Raw genomic sequence first — 25,223 nt, 5'->3', positions numbered from 1 at the left:
CCCAAACAACTATATTTAATAACTTTATGAAGCCATGGAGAGACCTTAGAACTAAGATCGTAAGATACACCTAACCCTAAGTTCTTGGACTCACGTGGGTAGGAGAGGTAAATGAAGACCTCATCCAGTGCAGATGTCTCCATTACTCTTTTCGTTCTATCATCTTTCAGGACTTGCTCAGTGCTGTGGAAGCAAGAACAGCTCTAGAAAAGGAAGCTAAGCTCTTCCGGGAAAGGCTGCTTGCTGTGCGGCGAGCCTGGGACGCTTCAAAGCAAGAGCTGACCCAGCTGAGGAAAAGCTGCCAACAGCTGGGCCTGAGCTTGACAGCCAGCAAGGATGCAGCCGCAGCCTCGCAAAGCCAGAACTCCTCCTTCAGGGAGAAGCTGGCGGTGCTTCTTTGTGGCGGATTGGATACGGCTGGGTCCACGGAGGGTGCCATATTGGAGAGAGTTCGAGAGCTCGGCATCCAGGAGGAGAGCAAGAAGAGGGTGAGTAGGCCATGGCCCCACACAACTTCTTCAGCATTCACTCTGCACACAGCATCCGTGTCTTGGAAGCAGTTACTATGTAATGGAGCATGTTTGCGCCACCTTTAGCTATACATTGGATGGCCCGAGTTCTTTTTTTTTTTTTTTTTTTTTCGAGACAGGGTTTCTCTGTGTAGCTTTGCGCCTTTTCCTGGAACTCACTTGGTAGCCCAGGCTGGCCTCGAACTCACAGAGATCCGCCTGGCTCTGCCTCCCGAGTGCTGGGATTAAAGGCGTGCGCCACCACCGCCCGGCTTGGCCCAAGTTCTTGATGGAGTTGGAGCTGTCCATGTTTCTCCTACATGCTTACTCAGGGTGGCGTGAGCTCTGGCAAGACCCTGAGGTCATGGTTTCTGAGATTTTCAGTGACCTTTCCTGTTTCTTTTTCTCTTCCTTCTCCCTTCACGGTCTCCATGTGTCTCTGTGTGATGTGTACGTGTCTATTTGTATGTGTCTGTGTGTGGTGTGTATGTGTCTGGGGCCCTGCAGGTGCATGGGCCTATGGAGACTGGAGGTACATATCAGGAGTCTTCCTTTGGGACTAGTCAACCCCAAAGCTTGGTGGTATGGTCAGCCTCACCAGACAGTTTGCTCTAGAGAGTCCTGTCTCTGCCGTTCAAGGCTAGGATGACAGATGAGCCACGGGCATTTAATGTCAGTTCTGGAATCCCACATTTGGCCTCTTGCTGATGCAGCGAGCACTTGAACCATGGGGCTATCTCCCCAGACCCAACGATCTCTTTTTCCTTTTTTACAATACTGAAGGCAGAACCCAGGTTCTCACACTGGGAAGGATGCTCTGTCAGTGAGCTACCGTCCCCACTTTTTAGATTTTTACTTTCTTATCTTATTAGCATCTGGTACAAAGTTCGCAGTTCCTGTTCCAAAATGTGAAATTCTTCAGGCTCATTGAGTGTTTTCTTTTTTGGGGAGTGAGTAGTGTTTTTGAGAAAGAGTTTCATTATGGAGCCCAGGCTGGCTTCCAACTCACAGGAACCCCCCTCCTTTATAAGGCTTCCCGAGTGCTAGAATTGCAGGCCTGTTCCACCACACTCCCAAGTGTGCTTTCGAATTTAGGGTACTCATGGGCTTGCAAACTAAATATGTAAAAAAGCCATATATCATCCACACACAGCTCTCCACAAGGGGTCTAGACTGTATCCCATTGCCAGCCACACTCACTGCGTTACAGCGGAACCTGCGAGCCCCTCAGGATGGGATGAATGGAGACTATAAATAGCCTGAGTCATTGAGGATTCGATGGCCTGCGGGGTCAGGTCAGGCCAAGTCTTGCTAGGAAATAAGTTACCAGTATTTGCCTCTTAAGGTTATTGTTTATTAGAGGCATTCAATGGAACAGTTGTTAAATGTTCACACACTGTCTGGCAAATCAAAACAACAAACATTAACTATTGCTGCTGTGTCTCCTCCCCCTCTGTCCTTCCTTCTGTCTTCTGCATACCATGTTGAGGCCCCAGCGAGGCAGTGAGGAGACCTACACTATAAACAGTAAAAGGGACCATTCAGGTTAGAGCAGATCCATGCTTAATTGCGTCATCATCCACACTGTCAGTAGCTGTCATCGGCAAAGCTCCACTTAGTGGTGTTGATGTCAGCCTGTTGCAGGGATCATCAACTCCAAATGATTGGGTCCTAGTTAATGAGGTCGAAGGTAAATGGCATCGCACGTGCATGTAGAATCCCGTGATGGCTAGTTCTTCTTTTGATGTTAAACTCATTCAAGAGGAGACAAATGTGCTTTTGCATCGGTCAGTGTCGCTCACCCACAGGTCGGTGCTGTGTGTTTTGTGTTCCCCCATCATCTCTCCTTCTCCTGTCCCAAGTAATGACAGCTTTATTGTCTACTGCTTTGTATAGGTATTTTAAAGATTTTTAAGATTCTGCACGTAGGTGAGATCATGCAATGTTTTTCTTTCTGTGTCTGATTTCTTTCGTTTTGCACAGTGTCCCCTAGGTCCATCCATGTTGTAGTAGAAAGGGTAAGAGGAGAGATGATATATGTACTAATCTGTTCCAAGGTGTTCACTAAATATGGATCTTGCAACATCTTTCTATACCTTAAATATACATACTACATTTTATTTTTAATTTTTTCTTGTTTTTTTGTGAGTGAGTGAATGTGGTGTGTGTGTGTGTGTGTGTGTGTGTGTGTGTGTGTGTGTGTGTGTGTGTGTGTGTTTATATGTGGAGGCTAGAAGTTGACCTTGGTTCAACATTGTTCAAGGTACCACTAAAATTTTTTTTTTTTTTTATTTTTTGAAATAGAGTTTTTCACTAGCCTGAAAATCGTTAGTAGGCTACCCTGCCTGGCCTGCGAGCCTCAGGGATCTGCTTGTCACCACCTTACCATGCCCTGCTTTTGATATGTAGGTTCTGGGGACTGAATTCAGGCCCTGGTCCTTTGAACGCAGTGATTTACTGACTGAACCCTCGAACTAGCCCCACAATGACTTTTTAAAAAAAAGTTAGTTTAAGAATGCATTTGTAAATTAAAAAAATAAAAGAAACCAACCTAAAATTCATGTGTATGTTCTACAAGTAATTCTCATGGCCTTTTTACCCAGTGCACAGTGTTTTTATAGCTGAGCTGCACTCTGTAATGTATGAGGTTAAGTCCATTTTTTTTTCCTGTGACTCAGTTTACACATAGGAACTCAGCTGAGGCCAGGAATTGTTTACCGAACTGGGAAGAACTTCAGGAAGTTGTCTTGAGTGGTAATATGTGTGCACTGATGGCTCATGTTCCCCCCACACTCATTTTATTGCTTCTCATTCTATATTTCCCAGCCTCCCCCTTGCTATTTTAATTCCAGTACGTGAACCATGGCATACGGTTACCAGCATGATGTATATGTTTATTTTCTAAAGCAAAGTGGTGTAAATTGGTTAAGCTGACTATGCCTCCCCCACTTCCCATACAAATGGGAATGATTCAGTCGTTTTAGTGTCTTTCTCGACCTCCCCTACCCTGTAATTTTTCTCAATAGCTGCACTTCCCATTTAAAAGCCCCAAATCAAGCATGTAGCTGGTGTCTTGCGTGACTCATCTTCAAGTAAAATCAGGAGAAAATGGATTTTGCGCATTGTCTTAGAAATGTTTTTGAAGAATGGGCGCTTTAGAAATTGATGAATCTGTTTGTGGAGGAAGCTGCTTCTCCCTGCCAGCTGCCATGGCTACAGGCAGCCAGCTGTTGAGTCATCCCATGTGAAGGCCCCGCAGGCTTGGCCTGGCACACTGTCCACTTCGTGTGCGCTCTCCGCCTCAGAACACCTACTCTTCCTGTTTCCTCTGGGGCTGTACATTCTCTCTCGTCTAGATGTGCAGTTCCCAGTGGAATTGGGGACACTGCCCCCACTTCTTCCCCACGTCGTTTCTACTTCTTCCTTCAGTTTCTGCTTCTGGCAGAATTTAATTTTCTCTTTAAAAATTAGCTGTATCATATCTTAGAGCAGGGATTCTTAACTATGGTACTGTTGATATTTAGACTGGATAGTTTCTTCTTCTTCTTCTTCTTCTTCTTCTTCTTCTTCTTCTTCTTCTTCTTCTTCTTCTTCTTCTTCTTCTTCTTCTTTTTCTTCTCCCTCCTCCTCCTCCTCCTCCTCCTCTTTCCTCCTCCTCCTCCTCCTCCTCCTCCTCCACCTCCTCCTCCTCCTCCTCTTCTTGTTCTTCTTTTTTGAAGAGAAGGTCTTATATAGCCAGACTGTTCCTGAACTCATGATCATCTTGCCTCAACCTCCTGGGTGCTGGGATTATAGGTGTGTACCCTCACAGCTAGTTCTGTATGGGGTAGTGTGTGTATATGTGTGTATGTGTGTGTGTATGTGCATGAGTGTATATATGTGTATGTATGTGTGTGTTGTGTATCTGTGTGTGTGTGTCTGTATATAAATGTGTGTGTGTATGTATGTGTGCATATGTGTATATGTGTGTGAGTGTTGTGTGTGTATTTGTGTTTGTGTGTGTGTGTGTGTGGCAGTTGGTGGTAGTGTCCTGTGCATTGCAGGGTGTTAGCAGCATCTCTAGCCTCTTCCTGTTAGATCCCAGGGCAACCCTCAGCCCCAATTTGAGACAACCATTGTGTCTCTAGACATAACCAAATGCCTCCCCACAAGGGCAAAGTCATCCCTGATTGAAACCCTCTGCCTCAGAGGAAAGTCCTACCTCTGGATTCCCAGGAATCCAAAAAGACTTTCTAGATGTTATTTTGCTTAGAATTTCAGGTCATGTAACATATGTTTAAGAATAAAAGGCTTCTTGCACAATGGCTGAAACATACAACATTTTTACATTTTACATTTTGAGGCAAAATTTTCCGCAATTTGAGGTATTTCCTAGCTTACTAATTTGAATGAGAATTGATTAAGTGTAGAGATGATGTGACCTGATCAATTTCTCCTCGTTTCCTAAACTAACTATAGAGTCACACAAGCTCGTTCACCTTGGTGTAGACTTCCTTTTTGCTGGCTTTGCTTACTGCCTCAGCTGGAAAGGCTCTGCAGGTGCCGTGGACATAGCCTGATGCTCCTGAAGGCCCGAGGGAAGTTCCACACCCCCAGTTCTTCAACTCTCATAGCCCACCATCATTTTCCTGGTACTCCCTACAGCAGACGTTTCCGAGAAGCACCAGCAGACTTCCACTGACGTGCCACTGTCAAAAGTTACTCTGCATGCTCACTCCGGGGTGCAATGGTGTCTGAACAGCCAGGGGTGTGGTGCCTCCAGCCTCCCAAGTTGTAATTGGTTCCTAGCACGTCATTAACAATGTGCCACTGACTGGGTGGTGTCAACAGAGCTTCCTAGTTCACAGTTCTGACGATAGAATTCTACAGTCAAGGTGTAGTTGGGGCTGGTTCCTGCGTTTGTGAAGCTCCCCTGGCTTCTGATGATGGCCCCAGACCCTTCCTGGCTGGTGCGTGGGTTCTCCCCATGTTTTGACAGTATCTTCCTTTTATATATGTCTGTTTTTGCATCAAAGTTTCTCCCTTTTATGAAGACACTGGACAAACTAACCAGATCTTACCCCAGTGAGCCAATGGTAACACTATCTCGGTAAAAAGCTTATTTCTAAATAAATCCTGTTCTGAGGGCCTTAGTTACACCAACCTTCCTTTTCTGCTGGTACCAAGTTAACCTGTAACAAAAGTTAGCTTGAACAAAGAGGAAGGGAGCAGGGTTAGCTAGTCGACACTGTTGGCCCCACATACTGATGTGGAGGAAGGAGAACTTGGCTGATATTAAGCCTGGTGTTAAGCTACTGGATAATTTACTTTATATAATTCCAAAATGAAAGATATTATTTGAATAAGAGAAAGTACCAGGCCTTGGGTGACCCAGGAGGCTTTTTTTCTGGGCACAGAGCTCTCACGTTGTTTGGTAGAGTCTCAGAGCAAAAGGCCTCTCTGTGGAGATCAACAAATCCTTGTCCTTGGGAGGTGAGTTAGCTCTGAGGGCATTATAACTTTGCTTCCCAAATCTCTCTTGTTTCTTTTTGGAGGGTAGCCTGCTGAAGTAAGTCTTTAATTAACAAAATTGAGGTATGTGTTTTTTTGTGATGCTCCCATCCCCAAGCCCCTACATCCTCAGTAGAGAAACTTTGAGAACATCCAGTGTACATTCAGACAACACTACAGAAGGACGGGAGAAGGAAAAGTTCATTGGCTCTTCACACTTCTTGGTGTGAAAAGCAACAGGTGTACAGTTTGGGTGGGAACACCCGGGGACCGGTATCTGGTGTTCAAAAGAATGGAGTCAGATGGTGCTCTTAGTTTATTTGAATAAGTTTATGTAACTTTAGTTCTGAAAACAACAACAACAACCATGTGCTGTGTGCCCTGACAGCTAGCAAAACTTCTGAAGCTCAGCTCTGTGATGGGGTAGATTGGGAAGGGCCACAGTGTGATGATGGGGTAGATTGGGAAGGGCCACAGTGTGATGATGGGGTAGATTGGGAAGGGCCACAGTGTGATGATGGGGTAGATTGGGAAGGGCCACAGTGTGATGATGGGGTAGATTGGGAAGGGCCACGGCTCTTTGCTCCACTCTGGATCCCAGACTCTCGAGTAGCGGTTTGGTACATTGTGTACAGTTCAACCATCCACTTACTAGTAGTTTGCAAAGTGGCCTGCGTTGGGCTTTCAAGGCTCTTTGGAGCATCCTCAGGTCTAACAGGTGGTGTGCAGGCAGGGGTCTCTTGGCTTTGACTCAAATGCTTTTGTCCCTCACTTGTCTTCTGTAGAAAGATTTCTAGTTGACAAAAGACTCCATAGCTAAAGAAAAATAGTTTGGGAAATATGGCATAGGACAATGTCTTTTTTTTTCTTTTACTACTTTGAGACAGGATCTTGTGTAGCCCAGGCTAGCCTTGGACTTGCTTTATAGCCAAAGATGACCTGTGTCAACCTCCCCAGTGCTAGGATTATAGATAGGCATGGGCCACCACATCTGGCCGGCGGAGGAAAATTCCTGAAGGTTTTCAAACACTCTTTAAGGAAAGAGCACTTGGTTGGTTGAATTCATACATCGGATCGGGAATACTGATGGTGGAAATTGTCACACCCATGAACTCTCAGCACAGCTACTGGCGATAGTTCTTAGAGCTGACAAGGTGAATCGAGGTTTGTCAGAGTCTTCTGCTCTGTAATAATAGTACACATTTCCCTGGGGGGAAAATAATTCCTCAAATATAGCTCTGAATGACTTAGCATCAGATACTGATATGAAATACCCACTGAAGTATAGAATGGGTTGTATTATAGGCTTGGTACTCTGAGAGCCATCAAAGCGGAGGATGAGATTTCAGTTTGCTTGGTCTAATGCCCTCCAGGTGTCACTCAATTCAGTCCACTCTGGAACAAGGAATTGATTAACCTCTGTCCTCCACTGACCTGGATACACTACCTGTTTGCTGTCTGGTGTGTTTAGACAGCTTTGGTCATTAGAAGAAACATTTTCTTTTCTTGTACAGGAATGCTTAGGCTGGGGGTAGGGGCATGGAGGCGTGGTCTCACGTAGATCAGGCTGGTCTGGAACTCCTGACGGTCTTGCTTCCATCTTCCAGTGCTGAGAACTTTTTCTTTGTTTTTCATGGTGAATTGTTTTAGAGATTGAACCCAGATTCATACAGGCCAGGCATGTGCTGTACAACTGGCTTATGTGCCTAGCTCTGTGGTGGATTCTTTTCAAAATCTTTAAAAAAATTATTTTTTTATTATTTTAATGTATGAGTGCTCTGCTGCATGTGTGTGTATGTACCTTGGAGATCAGAAGAGGTCATTGGGTACCCTGGGACTAGAGTTACAGACAGTAGGGCCACCATATAGGTTCTGGGAATTGAACCCTGGTCCTCTGCAAGAGCAACAAGTGATCTTAATGACTGAACCATCTCTCTAGTCCCTCATAATGAATTCTTAATGCAGCCTTTGCAATGCTAGTAATTTTGAATAATAGAAAATGACAGAAAATGATGCTTAAACCATTACTAGGTAAAAACAAGGACAGAAAGTTGTATACATGACACAATCTTGACTGTATCATAACAATACAAAACCAATACGTTATTTAAAATAGATAAATAAGTAAATAAATAATTGTGGTCTCTGGAGGATCATGGAAAGTTTTTTTTTCCAATTTATATTTTTGGCCTTTAATGAACATTTTACAGTATATATTTATTATATTGTATTATATTACATAGGGATGGATGAAAACCTAAGTAAACATGGACTTTCTTTTCTAGTTTATGCTTATTGGCCCTTCACTGAAGGTCTGAGTGTAAGTCAGATCAAACATTACATAAAATAGTGTTTCAAAAAAAATTGATGACAGCTTCAGTCTCTTGCATTTAGCATGTTTGTATAAATGACTAAGAAAAAAGCAAAGTCTGATTTCAGTTCTTGATTTAAACTCTAAAAAAGCCAAAACAGTCCAGGTCATTAGTACTGTAAAATGACACTGTAGTACCATTTAAACATCTATTACTCTTTTCCTTTACACTTCCCCAAACAAAAGAAAACATTTATTTACTGATGTTTTATCCCAATTTTATTGAGCTCAGCATTTTCCAAAAACCGAATTTAGTAAAATCAGTGGGTGGTCTGAAAGTGTGCTTTAAGTCTGTGATTTGACTTTTGCTCTTTGTTTCTGGGGACAGGACGATCAGGACCAAAGAGAGGAATTCCTGGGAAGGATGTAAATCCTGGGAGAATTTTTGGTCTCCATATTAAAAAGAATTTGACCTTTCAGATGCTAAAATGATAATATCAGTATATAATTGTACCACTGAAGTCTAGGATGTACATAACCAATATTCAGTAGAAGGCTAAATAGAAGAAAAATGTCTGTCTGCATTGGAATTCCCAATAACACCTCCAGGCTGCTTCTGACGATAAATTACCACATAATCTTTAATCAACTAGATGTGCTGAAAGAGTGTCTCTGGGGAAATGACATTTTTGTGGCTCTTGAAATGACTTTTCGCCTGAACCTTTTTCCTTCCAGCTTAGCTTTGAAATCTCTAAATTAATAACAATTTTGGAGACAAGTAAATATTATCTATAAATATTTATTGACTAACCATGTTGAAGGAATTATAGAAAAATGAAAAAAAATCCACCATTATCAGTCTGATAACAAATGTTGGTTTATTTCAAACAGGGGGAAACAGCTACAAATGACCTATTTTTAATTTAATTTTTACAAGGAATCGGCAAGTGGGTGTCATAGTGGTGAGGCTTCTTGGGCAGAGTGGTGGATCTGAACACTTTGTGTCATCTAAACAAGGCTTTGCCTTCTTCTCCGTCTTTGTTTCCAGATGGTCTCCCAGCTTGAAGCCCAGATATCAGACCTTGTCGAACAGTTGGGAAATGAAGCCGAGCTTCACCGGAAAGCCATACAGAGGGCCCATGAGGCAGAGAGCAAGTTGGAGGTCCTTCAGGGTCAGCTGAGTCACCTGGAGGGAGAGCTGCTTTCTGGAGACATTGTGAGAGACAACTTGAATCTTGAGAAACAGAAAGTAAGAATGGGACGGCGCATCCATGGTGCGAGTATCTGTCATGGGCTGAAACTGTACCTGAGAACATTCTGAACTTTGCAGTGGCTAGGGACTGATCATGTCTTGAATTACAAGCTAATTTCCAAGGAATAATAAGTCTCTTCCTATTGTTTAGGGTTTCCTTGATTGTTAATCCAGTTAAAGCCAGTATGTATTTATTGTGTGTCCACTATCTATGAGGTTGGAAGGTTTGGGGTAGCTGAAGTATGGGTGATGTATAATTTCTATTAGTAAAGGCTCAGCATTTAATAGAGGAGACAGACATTAAGATACCCTGCTGTACCCTAGACTATATGTATTATAGTTGTCATAGTGCATTAATAAAGTATTGTAGACACTTCCGGACAAGGAGGGGATTTTACAAGAGAGGAGATGGTTCAATTCATCTTTGAAGGCTAAATAGGATTATAGTGGGGGAGGGGGCAGATACTGTAGGTAGACACAGTTTAAAGGTGTGAAGTCTTGTAAGTGCTATATTCAGAGACTGCAGAGTGGGTAATCATATATGGTAGAATGTGGAATTCTTAGTGGAACTATGGCAAAGAGAAGAATGGGATGTGAAGATCTTTTAAACCTGAAGGTTCTTTTCTTCTATAGAATATAAAGTATAATTAATGACTGTGAACATCAGAGTGCAGTCATTTGCTGCCTGATGATGTTTTTGTCAGTGGTAGATTGTGTGTATGACGGTGGTCCTCTATGACCATGGCTGGGCTATTGTGTAGTGGTAGAGTGTGTGCTTACTATGCACAAAGCCCTAGGTCACATCCTCAGCACCTCAAAAGTTAACAAAGATAAACTCATCGAGTGGTGGTGTAACTGTCCATGATGTCCACACAATGACAGCCCTGTCTGATGCTGCAGCTTTCAGAAACTGGATCCATGGTTAAGCAATGCATGCCTGGTGGAGCTGAGATGTCGCAATGGAACTACTCAGAAGAAATAGTACTATTAGGTTAGAGGGAGACAAGAATAGCATGAGAGAATAGTCCACTCTAAGGACCTGAGCCTGGGTGGGGGGCAGCAGGACTTGGAAATGGTTTTGCAGAATGGTGAATAAGTGAATTCACTTGCTTTGCGCCGAGTGTAATTAGAAGGGAAGGGGTGCAGAGTCACAAGAAGAACATGAAAAGCAGGGTTAAAGAAAAGCTTTGTTGGTAATAGTGAAGACGTAAGAGCTTGTGAACTACAAGGGTCCATGGAGAGAGGGCAGGAACAGAAAAGGAGGTGCCTAGAATCAAGAATAGGGGGACAAAATTTGTCATAAAAGATACTCTTTGATTGAGAAGAGTGTACTCTGGAAACTCACTCCTTTTCATTCTTGTGAACTTAAAAGAAATTGAGGATGGCCATGGCTACATTAGGGGTCAGATAGGCAGAGATGCCCAAAAGGCCTCTATGGAAGCCAATCCACATGAGACAGGTGGACTAGGGCATGACTAGTACACTTGGTGCTCTGATGGAAATGGATGTGGAATGTGGTTAGAACTTGGAGGCAGGAGTAACAGCTTCTTTCTTATTCACATATATGGGGACATGATTCTCCTCTTCCTCCTCCTCCTCTTACTCCTCCTCCTCCTCTTACTCCTCCTCCTCCTCCTCTTACTCCTCCTCCTCCTCCTCCTCCTCCTCCTCCTCCTCTGGCAAGGATCAGTTCTCATTCTGTAGCTCAGGTTGGCCTTGAACACCATATCCCAAGCTGGCCTGGAACTCACTGTCTGGTGCAGGCTGGCCCTGAACCTCTGGCAGTTCTCTCGCCTCCCTCCTAAGTGCTAGAATTACAAATGTGAACCACTGGGACCCTCTCCATGTAGGTTGATTTCTCTTCCCTTCTTTCCACGTAAGTATATATTAGACTTCATCAAAATTATGCCAAAGTAGTTCTCAGCTATGAAAGCAGATTACATAAGTTAGTTATGTCCACAGTGAGTTTTCTGTGCAAGTAGTAAGGGCATGGTGATGTAAAATTGAAAGTAAAGTTGTATAGATTAAGTGCCAGATATACTCTAGATTAGTACAATATAGAGTAGAACGCATGGTCTCTAACTCATGGTAACCTGTGATGCAAATGAATAAAACACACAGTAACCCCCCCTTTTTATTTCTACAAAACTAAAGATTTTTAAGCCAGTTGGGCATGCCTGTATTACTAGGGTGCTGAGGCACAGGACCATGAGATTGAGAATAGCCTGGGCTACATACATAGTAAGTTCAAAGACAGCCTGGGGTATATGGTAATAACCTACCTCAAAACCAAAAAAAAAAAAAAAAAAAAAATTAGAAAAAAAAACCTTTCCATCAACTGCAATCTTAAAAAAAGATAGATTTATTTTATTTTTAATTGTGTGTGTGTGTGTGTGTGTGGGGGGGGGTTCATGGGTTTGTGCACATGAGTGTAGGTACCTGAGGAGACCAGAAGAGGGCACTGGATGCCCTGGAACTGGAGTTAGAAGCAGCTGTGAGTCACTTGAAGGGGTGTTGGGAAACAAACTTGGATCCTCTGCAAAAACAGTGCATACTTTCATCTGCTGAGTCACTCCTCTAGCCCCTCAACAGAACAACTAAAGGCCTTGAAAGAGGCACTTCCTCAAGCCAGGAGGCGGTGGTGCACGCCTTTAATCCCAGCCCTCGGTAGGTGGATCTCTGTGAGTTCGAGGCCAGCCTGGTTTACAGAATGAGATCCAGGACAGGCACCAAAACTACACATAACATTTTAGATATTCAACCTCTATTGGATATGTAATTGGTAAAGATCTTTTCGTGTTCTGTAGCCTGCCAGTTTGTCCAAATACCCTTGTCCTTTGTCACACAGAAACTTTTCAGTTTATTAGTTGTCCTTAGTGCCTGTACTTTCGGGGTTTTGTGCAGAAAGTCTTTTCCTATGCCAAAAAGTTCAATACAGTTCCTCACTTTCTAGTCTATCAGATTCGGTGTATCTGGTAATATGTTAAGGTCCTTGATCTATTTGGAGTTGAGTTTTATGCAGGGTGATAAGTATGGATCTGCATTCTTCGACATGCAGCCATCCAGTTTGACCAGTGTCACGTGGTAGAGATGCTGTCTTCTACCCAGGGTGTATTTCTGGCATCTTTGTCAAAAATTGGTGTCGACAGGTATGTGGCCTCATTTCTGGGCCTTCAATTCAGAAACATGTCTGTTTCTATGCCAATCCCACGTGGTTTTTATTCCTGTAGCTCTGTAGTGCTACTTGAGATTAGGGATGGTGATAACTTCAGCAGCTCTCTTGTCATTCAGGATTGCTTTAGCTATCCTGGTTTGTTTATGTTTCTGTATTGAAAATTGTCCTTTCCAATTTCTGTGAGGAATTGTGTTGGAATTCTGATGGGGATTGCATCGCATCTGTAGATTGCTTTTGGTAGGAGGGCCATTTTCACATATTAATTCTACCAATCTATAAGGGTAAGTCTGCTTCCTCCACTTAAAATGCAAGCAATACCAGCGAGGTCACGTTCAAGCACATATTAGAGGTTAAATAAAATCCGAAATGGAGAAACCACCAGAGCAAGAAGAACCGACAGTGTGACAACTCAGATGTAAAACTGTCTGTGGCATCAAAGCGTAGTGAATGATGCTATATTGGTAGTTACTGTAGATTCCAAAGATGATTAAATTGTATTTATCTATATGCTATTTAACAAAATTGAAAAATATATACTTGCAGATAATTCCATCCTGATGACTAAAATATAAATAGTTCAGGCTTTAAACTGATACACTTAGATGGCAGGAAATGATACTCATTTCACCATCTAATTGCCTGAAAGTGCCAGATGCTGAGAAGTTACTGCAACAAGAAGGTGATATTGGAGATAGAACCCCAATCCTGTAATTGCCGTAGAGCAAGAGCATTGATGGACCAGTGCGCTCATCCAGCACACACTGAGCGTTCTGTGTCCGAATATGCTCAGGTAAACAATAGCAGCTAAATGAAGGATGACCTTTAAGCTTTGTGCAAGTTGAGTCTGTTAAAACACGAGCTGCGGGGGCTAGAGAGATTCAAGGGTCAAGAGCACTTGCTGTTCTTGTACAGGACCTGGTCAGTACCCACCCACATGGTGACTCACAAAGAAATGTCTGTCTCTCCAGTTCTAATGGATCCGATGCCCTCTCCTAGCCACCTCAGGTACTGTCTGCATGTGGTGCACATGCATATACATATGATGGCAAAAACACACATAAAATAAAGATAAATATTTAAAAGATTTGCAAACTATGACATCTATCACACAGTTCTGTTTTAGACTGTTGTTCACCTAATTATGTTATACTGAACACTTTAAAGAGCATTTCCTGAAGCTCTCTCCCTATGTATGTGCATGTGTGTGTGTGTGTGTGTGTGTGTGTGAAAACATACATCTTCCTCAGTTGTGTTTCACCTTATTTTTTGAGACAGGGTCTCTCACTGACCTGGAAGCTTACTCATTTGGCTACACTGGCTGGCCAGTAAACCCCAAGGCATCCTCCCGTCTCTGCCTCCCTCATGCTGGAATTACAGGCACATTCAGGGTCTGGCTTTTAAAAACAATGTATGTTTTGCAGTTCAAACTCAAGTCACCATGCTTATACTGCAAGCATTTTACCAACTGAGACGTCTTTCCAGCTCCCTTAAAGCATTTTAACAACAACAAAGAACCTTAAATGATGTTCAACTTTAGTATACATGTGAAGAACTTTGGTTGTAGAGTGATTGCTAAGTGCTGGGACAGCCTGGGAGGGGCAAAGTCACAGTGGCTTTTTGCCAAGGCACATAGAGAGAGACCAGAGTGGAATTAGGGGCACAGCCCATTTGTCACGTGCCAGGGCTTAGAAGTGTAATTAGTATTAAGCTGACATCAAGGTTACTGGCCAGGACAGAACAGAGTGTTTGGACAGGAAGATGGCAGAGAATTGGTAAGGTGGTTCAGACATTCACTACCCAATCTTGGGGTCAGAATCTAGGCTCTGGGGTGACGTTAAAGAGAACAACCTGTAAACTTGTGTGAGAGAGAGAGGACTCGGTGAGACCACACCCTAACTCCCGTGTCTCATTTTCATTCTTGTTTTCTGGGTTTAGTATCTGAAGTTTCTGGATCAGCTTTCAGAGAAAATGAAATTGGGCCAGATAGCTGCTGAACTTGGCTTTGACATGCGCCTGGACGTAGTTTTAGCTCGCGCGGAGCAGCTAGTCCGCCTCGAAAGCAATGCTGTCATTGAAAACAAGACCATCGCTCACAACTTACAGAGAAAGGTAGGCACCGTCACACTTCCTGGGACCAAGAAAAGAAACTCCTGGAAAACCCGAGTGTTAAAATGATCTTATTACACCGTCATCAGCCGTGTGTTTAGGAAGCATATTATTAGAAGACTATCTGATGTGTGGATCTATCACTAGGCTCCTGTAAGCCTTGGAATTGCCCATCCTTGTGGTGGTCGTTGTCTCCGTGGTTAAAATAGTAACTAGAACCGTTTGTCTGTGTTCCATGCCGAAGGCTGGAAGAGGGGAAGACGAGGGAAGATGAAGACCCAAGTGATGGCTTGTAAAGAAGATTCTGGAAGATACTAGCTGAACTTACGTTTATACCGTGGCCAAACCTGGTCGCAAGAGAGACTTGCAGACACAGTCGTTAAATCTCATAGTTTCTGCTCCTTTGAGTGAGGAGGGAAGCCGAGGGGTGGGGGTGGGGAGAGGGGGCCACTGAGCGGTTCTGCACGCACTAGCTCTATTGAACTAGAAAGCACAGAGAGAAGCATTCACTTTCCATCCAATTGAAAGGCAGAGTTCGAAATGGTTTCGAGCACATGGGTGAATGGACAAATGCAAGCGATGAAACATAGTTATTAGTTGTGTAATTATCGGCCCCAGAAAAGGAGAAAAGGAAACACAGATGTGTTCTTGTAATCCTTCTTAGGAGAAACGGTTTGTGTAGAGGCTGTATGAGATGAGCCACATCTGGGTCCTTGGATCCGGCCAGACTGTGTAATCTTGGGCGAATCACGTACCTCTCTGTTGGTTTCTTCATATTAAGATGGGAAGAATGACACACCCCTCACGGGAGAGTTAATTTTAAAAGAGAAATTGTGAACTCCTGTCTCATAGAATAAACTTTGTTCTTCTCACTTAGCCCTTACACCAGCTCACTGTATCTGGAGGAATTTTTTTTAGAAAACAGAAACCATCAAGGATGTCGAATTGGGCCAAAATTCCTTCTTCACTTCTCCTCAGAAAATTGATTTTGTTCCTTAATGTCCAGTGCTATTCCTTCTTAAGAATTATATCATCATTAAAATTACCCATGTACAGAATTTATCAGTGGACATTTGTATCAGAGTGCAATTTGACATGACGTGGTTCAAGAAAGGGAGTTGGGGGTAGGCCAGATGGCTCAGTGGGTAGAGGTGCTTGCTGCTAAGCCCGACAAACTGAGTTTGATCCTTGGTACTCACAGGATAGCAAGAGAGGATGGATTCCCACATGCTTTTCGGTAACCTCTGTGGGCTGAAGTTTCAATAAGATCAAAATGCATTGTATATATGTATGAAAGTTTCAAAAAATAAATAAAAGCATTATTCAAAAATATTAAAAGGGATTTGATTAGAGAAATATCAATAGGTTTGTTAAGGAGTGACCCAGGTGTGGACACAGCTGTCACAGATAGGCAAGAAACGCAAAATAGTTTTTCTGTAAGTCTTTCCACCTCAGAACACTTAGGGGAAAATGAAGGGGTCACGTAACAGTCTCCAGCCTTTGGGCTTTGGGCATTGGACCATTCTCAATTCCCCCTCCTGGTGTTTGTGACCTGTGACAGAACTGCCTGGATTTAATATCTGCCTACTGAAGCGACAAGCAGAGCTCAGGAGGCTTTCTCCGCTTGTAGTAATTTTCTACAACCCACTCCAATGCCCTCCATCAATTTGATTGTCAACATCAGGGATGTTGTTCCAAGAACTTACTCCCCGCCTGGCTGGAGGAGCTCACAGCTTAACACAAAGAGTTCAGAGAAGCGAAATCTTCATGAAGTCCTGTTTCGGAGATTCAAAGTTTGTAAACAATTTCCTTAAAAGTCTCCTGCGTATATCTTCTGCAAGAATGTATCAACTCTCATCCTGGGAGCTACTCAGCCCGGTTCTAACTGGCTCAAATTATCTAGGGCAAGTTTCCAGTATGATGTGGGACCTCTTGTTTCAGAAGACGCCACTGAGCACTGGAGAGGATTTTGTCTGTGTCTTATTATATTTTACTTATTCTGCTCTTGATAAGCCTATTTTATTAGTCTTAAAAGTAATTTTGCATTTTTATTATGAGGCACAGAATATTGGACGAAGCAGCTGTGGAGAGCTGACTACTTCTCACATTTTCTGGGGCTCTTTTGTCCCGTACTTTGTAGCTACAGAATTAATTCTTGGAAAAAATACGAATAAAAAAATTCAATCAGGGAAAGGGACCCGGTGACCTTTTTTTTTTTTTTGATGGTTTGCAAATGAGTCTTATTGAAGTGCGGATAAAAATCGACATTATCTGGGTAATTCATTTATATTTACTGACTGTTCAATTATTTTTTTTTCAAAAAAAAAAATCCTCTTGTATCAAACCAGCTAAGGACTCAGAAAGAAAGGCTGGACAGCAAAGAAGTGCATATGAACCTCCTTCGGCAGAAAATTGCCCAGCTGCAACAGGAGAAGCAGGCACACACAGCCTTGGCTCTGGAGAGGGATGAGGCCCATCTCACTGTCAGGAAGCTGGAGAAGAAGGTGGAGAGGATGCAGAAGGAGCTGAGTGCATGTCGGGAACACAACACTGAGCTCAAAGCCAAGTTGGCTGACACCAACGAACTCAAGGCAAGTGTGTATGGCTCCTTTCTCTTTCTTTCTGCCAATGCACATCCAAGTGTACACTAAGGAATGGCGCCCTTGAGTCAGGCGTAGCTGTGCGTGCCTGTGATACCAGCACTCGGAAGGTAGACGCAAGTAGATCAGGAGTCCAGAGTCACTCTTGTTACACAGACAATTCAAGGCCAGCCTGGGTTATATGTATTTTCCTCAAACAAAAGAGGGAAAAAGGTGGAGCTGCCGAGGTGGTTCAGTGTGTGAAGTCTCATTCTGAAGTGGTCTGACACATGTCTGGGGCCTTTCCTGGGGAAATTCCCACTTCTCTGGGGTCCGCTGTTTCAATAGTCTGAAAGATTGAGAGACCCAAGTGTCTCTGTAGAATATCTTCATTTCCAGCAGGCCAGTGACAGAAGTCTTCATTAGATAGGAATTTGTTTAGGAGGGGATGAGAAAATAGAAGCTCTACTTACTGAGAATCAGAGTTTTGTCTTTGGGTTACCATTGTCATGAAGAAACACCGTGACCAAAAGTAAGTCGAGGAGGAGAGGGTTTATTTGGCTTCCACTTCCATTCCGCAGTTCATCATTAAAGGCAGTCAGGGCAGGAAGCTGGAGGCAGGAGCTGATGCAGAGGCCATGGAGGGGTGCTGCTTATTGGCTTGCTCCTCATGGCTTGCTCAGCCTGCTTTTTACGGCACCCAGGACCACCAGCCCAGGGCTGGCCCCACCCATGGTGAGCTGGACCCTTCTCCACCAATCACTAATTAAGAAAATGTCCCACAGGCTTGCCTACAGCCTCATCTTATGAAAGTATTTTCTTAATTGAGGCTTCATTCTCTCTGATGTCTCTAGCTTATGTCAAGTTGACATAAAACTAGACAGTACAAAAACATACCATAGAAGAGGCCCACAGACAGGGGAGATGGAAGGGTTCTGCTGTAATACATGTCTGACGTAGTTCAGTTCTGGATTTTTGCTTAGCAATTTCCCTCTTGTTCAGGGGAGGTTCATTTTATTTATTTATTTATTTATTTATTTATTTATTTATTTATTTATTTATTTATTATTTATTTTCCTTGTAAGCAGGAACTTCACTTTATTGGAAGATACCTACCCACACTAGCTGGAACAATCTGGTTTGAAATAGGTCTGGAGTCTCAATTATAATTGTAGTATCTCTCTGGGCAGTGGTGGCACACGCCTTTAATCCCAGTACTCAGGAAGCAGAGGTAGGCGGATCTCTGTTAGTTCTAGGCCAGCCTGGTCTACAGAGTGAGTCCTAGGATACCCAGAGCTGTTGCCTAGAGAAATCCTGTCTTGAAAGAAGAAAAAAATAATTATAGCATCTCAGAGGCTGATGCAGAAGGATTATGCATTTGAGGACATCATTGGCTACATAGTGGGAGTCTGTCTAGGCAAAGCAAAGTGAAACAAAACCCAAAACACCTACCTACTTTTAATATCATCTGCAAATATCCTCCAGGAAACATCTAGAACACCATTTTTTTTATCAAATATCTGGACATCGTGGCCCATCCAAGTTGACATATAGCATTAACTATTGTAAATCTTTTTGGTGGGTGAATAATAATCCATTACATAGATGTACCACTTTCTGTTTGTCCATTTAGAATTTAATGAACATTCAAGTTGTTTCTACCTTGGGGCTGTTACCAATAAAGCTGCTATGAACATTTGAGTTTCAGCTCTCATGTACATTCCCATGTCCATTGCAAATTAAGGCTGAAGACCTTGACTCCTTGATCTCCTTTTAAGACCCATGCATTAAGCTTTCTTGAGTTCTAGACTGAGAGAAAACAAAACCCTTTCCAGACGAACTGTTAAAATTTAAACCATTGAAAATTATCTTGGCATGCAAACCTAAGTATTATGGAAATATTTTTTGAAAGACAGAATTATCTTTGCAAAGATCTCCCTTTTTGTGTTAAATTTAGAATAATTCTATGATGTCACTTACTTAAGACTACATGGATTTGTCAATTGCATTACATTTTTGCCATTATGAAACCAAAACTGATTGAGAAATCAAAGGATTAAAACTCCAAACTAAGAAATTATTGATATTAATTCAGTATAACTGATGATGTTGTTTAACTAAAATCATCATTGACAAGAATGTGTGGTGCCAATTGTAGCTTTCAAGTTTGTCCTGCCTATGAATTCTCCCTGTATGATGAAGTGTGTTCTACCATATGCTTCATTTTACCAGTGTGAACCTCCTTACACACATGGTGATATAGTTTGGCCTTAAGTTTGCATGGATGTATAATTTATGAACTAACTGTACCTTTGTTCTTTTCTCATTAACCTGGAGTTACTAAAGTAGTGTCCCTATTTGGCACAAATATCATCTTATAAGAAAATGCAGGCACAGAAATCTTGTGGCAGAATTCTAGAGGATGTAGAAGAGGCTTTGTGTAACCTCTCTATAGCCAGATACTTCACAGCTTGCCATAGCTACAACCAGTTTCTAGGGAATATATTGAAACACCCCATAATGCCAGTGGCTCAGACAGGAAGGATGTTAATTACTGTTTCACTGAAAAGAATCAAGGAGCTGGGGTGGTAACTCAATGGTCGTATGCTTTCCTTGCATGTATGGGCCTCAGGAAAACCCTCAGCACTGATGGTATGTGGTGTGTGTGTGTGTGTGTGTGTGTGTGTGTGTGTGTGTGTGTGTAAGGAAATGGGCATGCCACATTTAGAAGGACGTCTCAATGGTCCTCAGAAGTCTGGCTTATTCTGATTTCAACTTGAGCATCCTAACCAATGCTTTCATTATCTCTCACCCTAAGTCCCATGTAGTTTCTGGGGCTCCAGCCTCATTCCAGGTACTAGCTAGGAGGAAGGCCTAAAAGACAACCTGTTGGCTAGTTTCTGGGAATGATGTAACAGCTCTATGTCTCCATTGCCAAGAACTTAGTCTCTTGACTTTGTTTAAATGAGATCAGCCTGAGGAATAGGTCTTCATTCTGGCTAGTGAGAAAGAATGGAAGACCAGCTGACTGGTGGAGAGCCTCAGCTGTCCGCTGTGGCCAACCCTTGTAGGAGCCAGGTTCCAAAATCAGCTCCAAAACTCAGGGGAGACATGTGTAGCTAAAGTTTTTCTGTGTCTCACCCAGTCCACAGCCACTCAGACCCAAGTAAACACACAGAGGCTTATATTAATTAAAACTGCTTGGCCATTAGCTCAGGCTAACTATTGATTAGCTCTTATGCTTAAACTCAGCCCATTTTTGTTAATCTATATGTTGCCATGTGTTACGTGGCTTTAACTGTGTGCCATTACATGCTTCTCCCTGGATGGTGGGCTGGCGTCTCCTGACTCAGCCTTTCTCTTCCCAGAATTCTCTTCTTTGCTTCTCCTGCCTATACTTCCTGCCTGGCTACTGGCCAATTTTATTTACCAACCAATCAGAGCAACACATATTCATAGCGTACAGAAAGACATCCACAGCAGCCGTGAGTGTCTCCTTTGTGGTCTCTCAGAAAGCACCAGAGCAGACAGTAGCCTTCAGCCACAGACAAAGCTTGCTTCTTTTTCTGACTTTTTCCATATATCCGCTATACGGAAGCTGCTCCCCATGTTCCTTCCCCGTGGACGTGGTTCCCACCCAGCCAGTGTAGCCCTTACTCACCTTCCATGGAGTCAGCTCTGTTCTACAGTAGCCCAGATCTCCTGGATTGCTTTTCTCACTGTGCACAGTGAATAGGGCCTGCAAAGGCAGACTGTTTGCTTTTTGTGGTGAGGGTAACTATACTTTGCCGGTTCCCAGAGTGTGGGCTGCTAGGGACAAGGAGGGGAGAGAGACCGAACAGTCGAATGCCTCCCCTACATAGCTGTATCTTTGTGGGCACAGCATCTGTTTTGGCCATCAGGACACTCCAGAACAGTAGCTTTCAGCCTGGGGGTCGTGACTCCCAAGGGGGTCAAATGCTAAGATGGTAGGAAGACACAGATCCATAAGAGCAGCAAAATGACAGTTAGGAAGTAGCAATGAAAGTAACTTTATGGTTGGGTGTCACCAAGACACAGGGAACTGTATTAAAGGGCCACAGCATTAGGAAGGTTGAGAACCACTGCTTTAGAACTTTGCAGCCCTACTTCATGCAGACTCATGCACTCTGCTTGATGCCTGTCAGGGGTTTTCAGTGAACTGTCTTTAACAACTGCAGCTGGGCAGTTAGACCCTGGGGTCAGCCAACATGGAAGAGTTCAGATTTAATCACCTTTCCTGTCTGGGCCTTTGGCACTTATGTATAAGAGGGAATTGCCCACCAGACTGCACAGTTCTTTCCTGGGAAGCAGACAGCACACAGTGTTCACCACGAGTGGCACCCTGGGAACCTTCCCCATCCTAGCTGGACTCTTGATGATACATCAATCTTGTTTATAGCCAGTTCTGTCTTGCTGCAGGAAAATTAGAGGCCAATTGCTTGCTGAACTCTGGGCTGCTCTGAGAAGTTTCCTCAAGGGGATTAGGAAACCAACTTAGTCCCACCCCACGCCCAGGAATCTGTTGTTGGTTTGATTTCACAGTCTCCGTCACTCTTGCTGGCTCCCAGCTCCATCCCGGTGGCTCGACTTGGCACTCCCTTCCTTCGAATCCAAGCAGTCCTCTGTGTGAGGAGTGGTGATGTCCTCAGTGAGTGTGTGTGTGGTTGACATGGACACAGCCATCTAAGGACCCTAATGCCTCAGCCCATGGGAGAGGTAAGGCCTTCCCTGATGAGGCCCAGAGAGATGGGAAGGTCTTTCTGTGGTCTGAGTGCCAATGTTGACAGTGAGTGCAGAAAATGTCCACTGTAGCTTTCTCCCCTGGGTGTTTATTGCCTGAAGACTGCACCTTCTAGAGACTGCTCCTACGGAGATTAGGAACACATGCCTCCTTAGTCAGTGGTATATAATAACTCTGCTCCTTGTTTATCTCTATGTAATAACCCCACCTCCATGTTCAGCTGTATGTAATAACCTCGCCTCTCTGTTGAACTCTATGTAATACACATGCTGAGCGTCTGGGTGCTGTGACTTCTCCATCTGAGAGTCCTGACCCCTTGATCTAGATGTATGCCCACGTGTTTGTCATCTCTTCATTCCCTGGTTGCCCTGAGTCAGGGTTCTGGGACCTAAGTTATACAGGGACATGACACCTCTGGGGTGTGAAAAGGCCTCTGATTATTCAGAGTCCTCTCCTCTTTCTTCTCCTTAGGACTGTCTCCAAGCTGTGACCTGTCACCTCTGGTAGACATTTCCCCATGTTTCCTCAATCTGAACAGAAAGCTGAATGTATCCATTCCAGTAATGCAAAGTTTCATACTCAAAATACCAATCCCAACAGCTTTGTGGTTGGGCACAGCTTTTCTCTGTAATAATGATGTAGTATGAATACTAAGAATCTCTGTTTTGATGGGTAATGCCTTTTTTTTTCCAAGGCAGGGTTTTTCTGTATACCCCTGGCTGTCTAGGAATTCACTCTGTAGACCAGGCTGGCCTTGAACTCACAGAGATCCACCTGCCTCTGCCTCCTGAGTGCTGGGATTAAAGGCATGTGTCACCACCAAATGGAGGGTAATGGTTTTGTTTTAAAGTTTAATAGGTGTTTAATTCATGATGCTTACCCAACTTGAAAAATGTTTGATAGTCTATACAATATATTATTTGAAGTAATATGTTTAGGTCATCTATAAATAAATATACATATTCCTTTTTTTGTGGGATCTTTAATCAATATAATTCCTTCCCATCTTTGGCTTTGAAAAGAAGTCTTCTTAAGTTGATTTGAAATATGTGTGTGTGTGTGTGTGTGTGTGTGTGTGTGTGTGTGTGTGTGTGTGTGTGTGTGTATTTGGTGGAACTAGAGGTTGGAATGAGAGCCTCATGCATGTTAAGAGTTCTACCACTGAGATATATTCGAAGTCCTTTTAAAACCTTTGTGTTTTGAGACAGGATCTTGCGAAGTTGTCTACACTGGCCTAGGGCCAGTGAAAAATTTCAAATCTATAGAACAAGTGCCAAGAATAGTATAATGGATATTCTTTTACCCTTCGTATAAATTGGTAACATTTGATTGATTACTATATTTTACAAAAGAGAATGAGAGAGTTAATTTCTTCTCAATCATGGAAAAGTGCTCTGCATATTTTGACACACCACCCCTTAATAAGTTCCCCAAGTTTCTTTTTAAAAACAAAGTCATTCTCACTACAATGGAATTAGCCATTCAGGAATTACCATTGAGATACTCTTTGGACACACTGGATTTGGCAGGAAATAACTTTCAAAATGTGGTTTTGACAACATGGGATCCATGAGTGGTCACCAACATTGGCTCCCGCAGACCTGGGCATTTCCCATCTTAATGGCTCAGCCATTTCACTCACCCGTTTCTCTATGCTGCCCTCACCCCAATGGCGGGCGCTTTACTTCCTGTCTATTCCCAGAGCTGTAGAAGGTGTTCTTTTGCCCTCTGGACTGTGAGTTCAAAGCTGTTGTCAGAGTCCCAAGAGAGTTCATATCACTCTAGAGCCGGTTCAGTGGCTGTGAGGTCAAGCATGTCTGCCATTGACCTCTTTCTGTTTAGATAAGTATCTTAGTCTTTGAGTGTCATAACAATATGCTACAAGCTGGGTGGCTTATAAACAACAGAAATGTAGCTCTCGGATCTCTAGGGGCTGGAAGGCCCCAGGGCCAGGTGCCAGCAGATTTGATGTCTGCTTTATCTTGGCTATGTCCTCATATAGTGTTAGGGGCAGAAAGCTCCACCTGTTTTGCCAGGACATCCAAATGCCTTGTTTCTTTGTGTTATGAGGGCATCTTAGTCACTGCTCTACTGTGTGAAGAGGCAACTCTTATAAAAGGAAGCATTTAATTGGGGGTTTGCTTATAGTTCCAGAGACTTAATCCATTATCATCATGGTGTGGAGCATGGTGGCATGCAGACAGGTGTTAGAGCAGTTTCTGAGAGCTTTACATCCTGATCTGCAGGCAGAGAGAGAGAGAGAGAGAGAGAGAGAGAGAGAGAGAGAGAGAGAGAACCTGGGCCTGGCTTGGGCCTTTGCCTCACGTTCACTAGTGGTGTCTAGAGACACTTCTGATAACTGCTGATGGAGAGCTGAGGCTTGCTGATGGGCTCCCCTGTGACACCATTAGAAGAGCGGGCATTCTACCGCTGCTGTCATTTGTCTGCAAGGCACAGGGACCCACTGGTTAGCATAGAAATTCCAACTTGCTCACAGGCTTTATTTTAGCGATCTCACTTCAGAACCATGCTGTCTGTAATTTTATTGAGTTGATTTCCCAAATAAGCATACTCTGCTTTATCGTTCATAAGCTGCAGTGACTGAGGCCATGCTTGTCCAGTTTATGCTCTTTCTGCAAGGTCTTTGTAGCTGCTTGGGATGAAGTCCATTCTTTATTCATAGAACAATTAAGTGAGTTCCATTGCCTTCCCAGCTGTCGTTGTATACCGTTCTCCTAAAGAAGAACAAGGGAAATGATCCTCATCCTCTTGACTCCTTAGATTAAAACTTTGGAACAGACCAAAGCCATCGAAGATTTAAATAAAGCCCGAGACAAGCTGGAGAAGATGAAGGAGAAAGCAGAGCAAAAGCTTATGTCGGTCAAGTCCGAGCTGGAGACTATGGAGCAGGAGGCTAAGGAGCACAAGGAGAGGGCCAGGGCCATGACAGAGGTGGTCACCAGTGAGCTGAGGACCCTGAAGAAGACTCTGGAAGAAGCTGAGAGGAGAGAACAGCAGGTAGATAAAAATCTGCTGGTT

The 25,223-nt window shown here is 43.3% G+C and overlaps 1 protein-coding gene across 1 annotated transcript in view; it reads left to right on the top strand.

The window, feature by feature from the left end:
* The window catches only part of Ccdc170 (coiled-coil domain containing 170), a 77,652-nt gene that overhangs the window by 47,073 nt on the left and 5,356 nt on the right, over positions 1-25,223 (top strand). The window contains exons 6-10 of the mRNA XM_052750954.1: positions 171-488; positions 9,359-9,559; positions 14,673-14,846; positions 17,192-17,434; positions 24,966-25,202. Coding sequence (XP_052606914.1) covers positions 171-488; positions 9,359-9,559; positions 14,673-14,846; positions 17,192-17,434; positions 24,966-25,202 — 1,173 coding nt within the window. The remainder of the gene's footprint in view (positions 1-170; positions 489-9,358; positions 9,560-14,672; positions 14,847-17,191; positions 17,435-24,965; positions 25,203-25,223) is intronic.

The sequence above is a fragment of the Peromyscus californicus genome, unplaced genomic scaffold (genome assembly GCF_007827085.1).
Source record: "Peromyscus californicus insignis strain IS unplaced genomic scaffold, ASM782708v3 Scaffold_22__1_contigs__length_63687245, whole genome shotgun sequence".
NCBI lineage: Eukaryota > Metazoa > Chordata > Mammalia > Rodentia > Cricetidae > Peromyscus > Peromyscus californicus.
The sequence above is the reverse complement of the archived record's forward strand: the minus strand, read 5'-3'. Positions and strand labels throughout refer to the sequence as shown.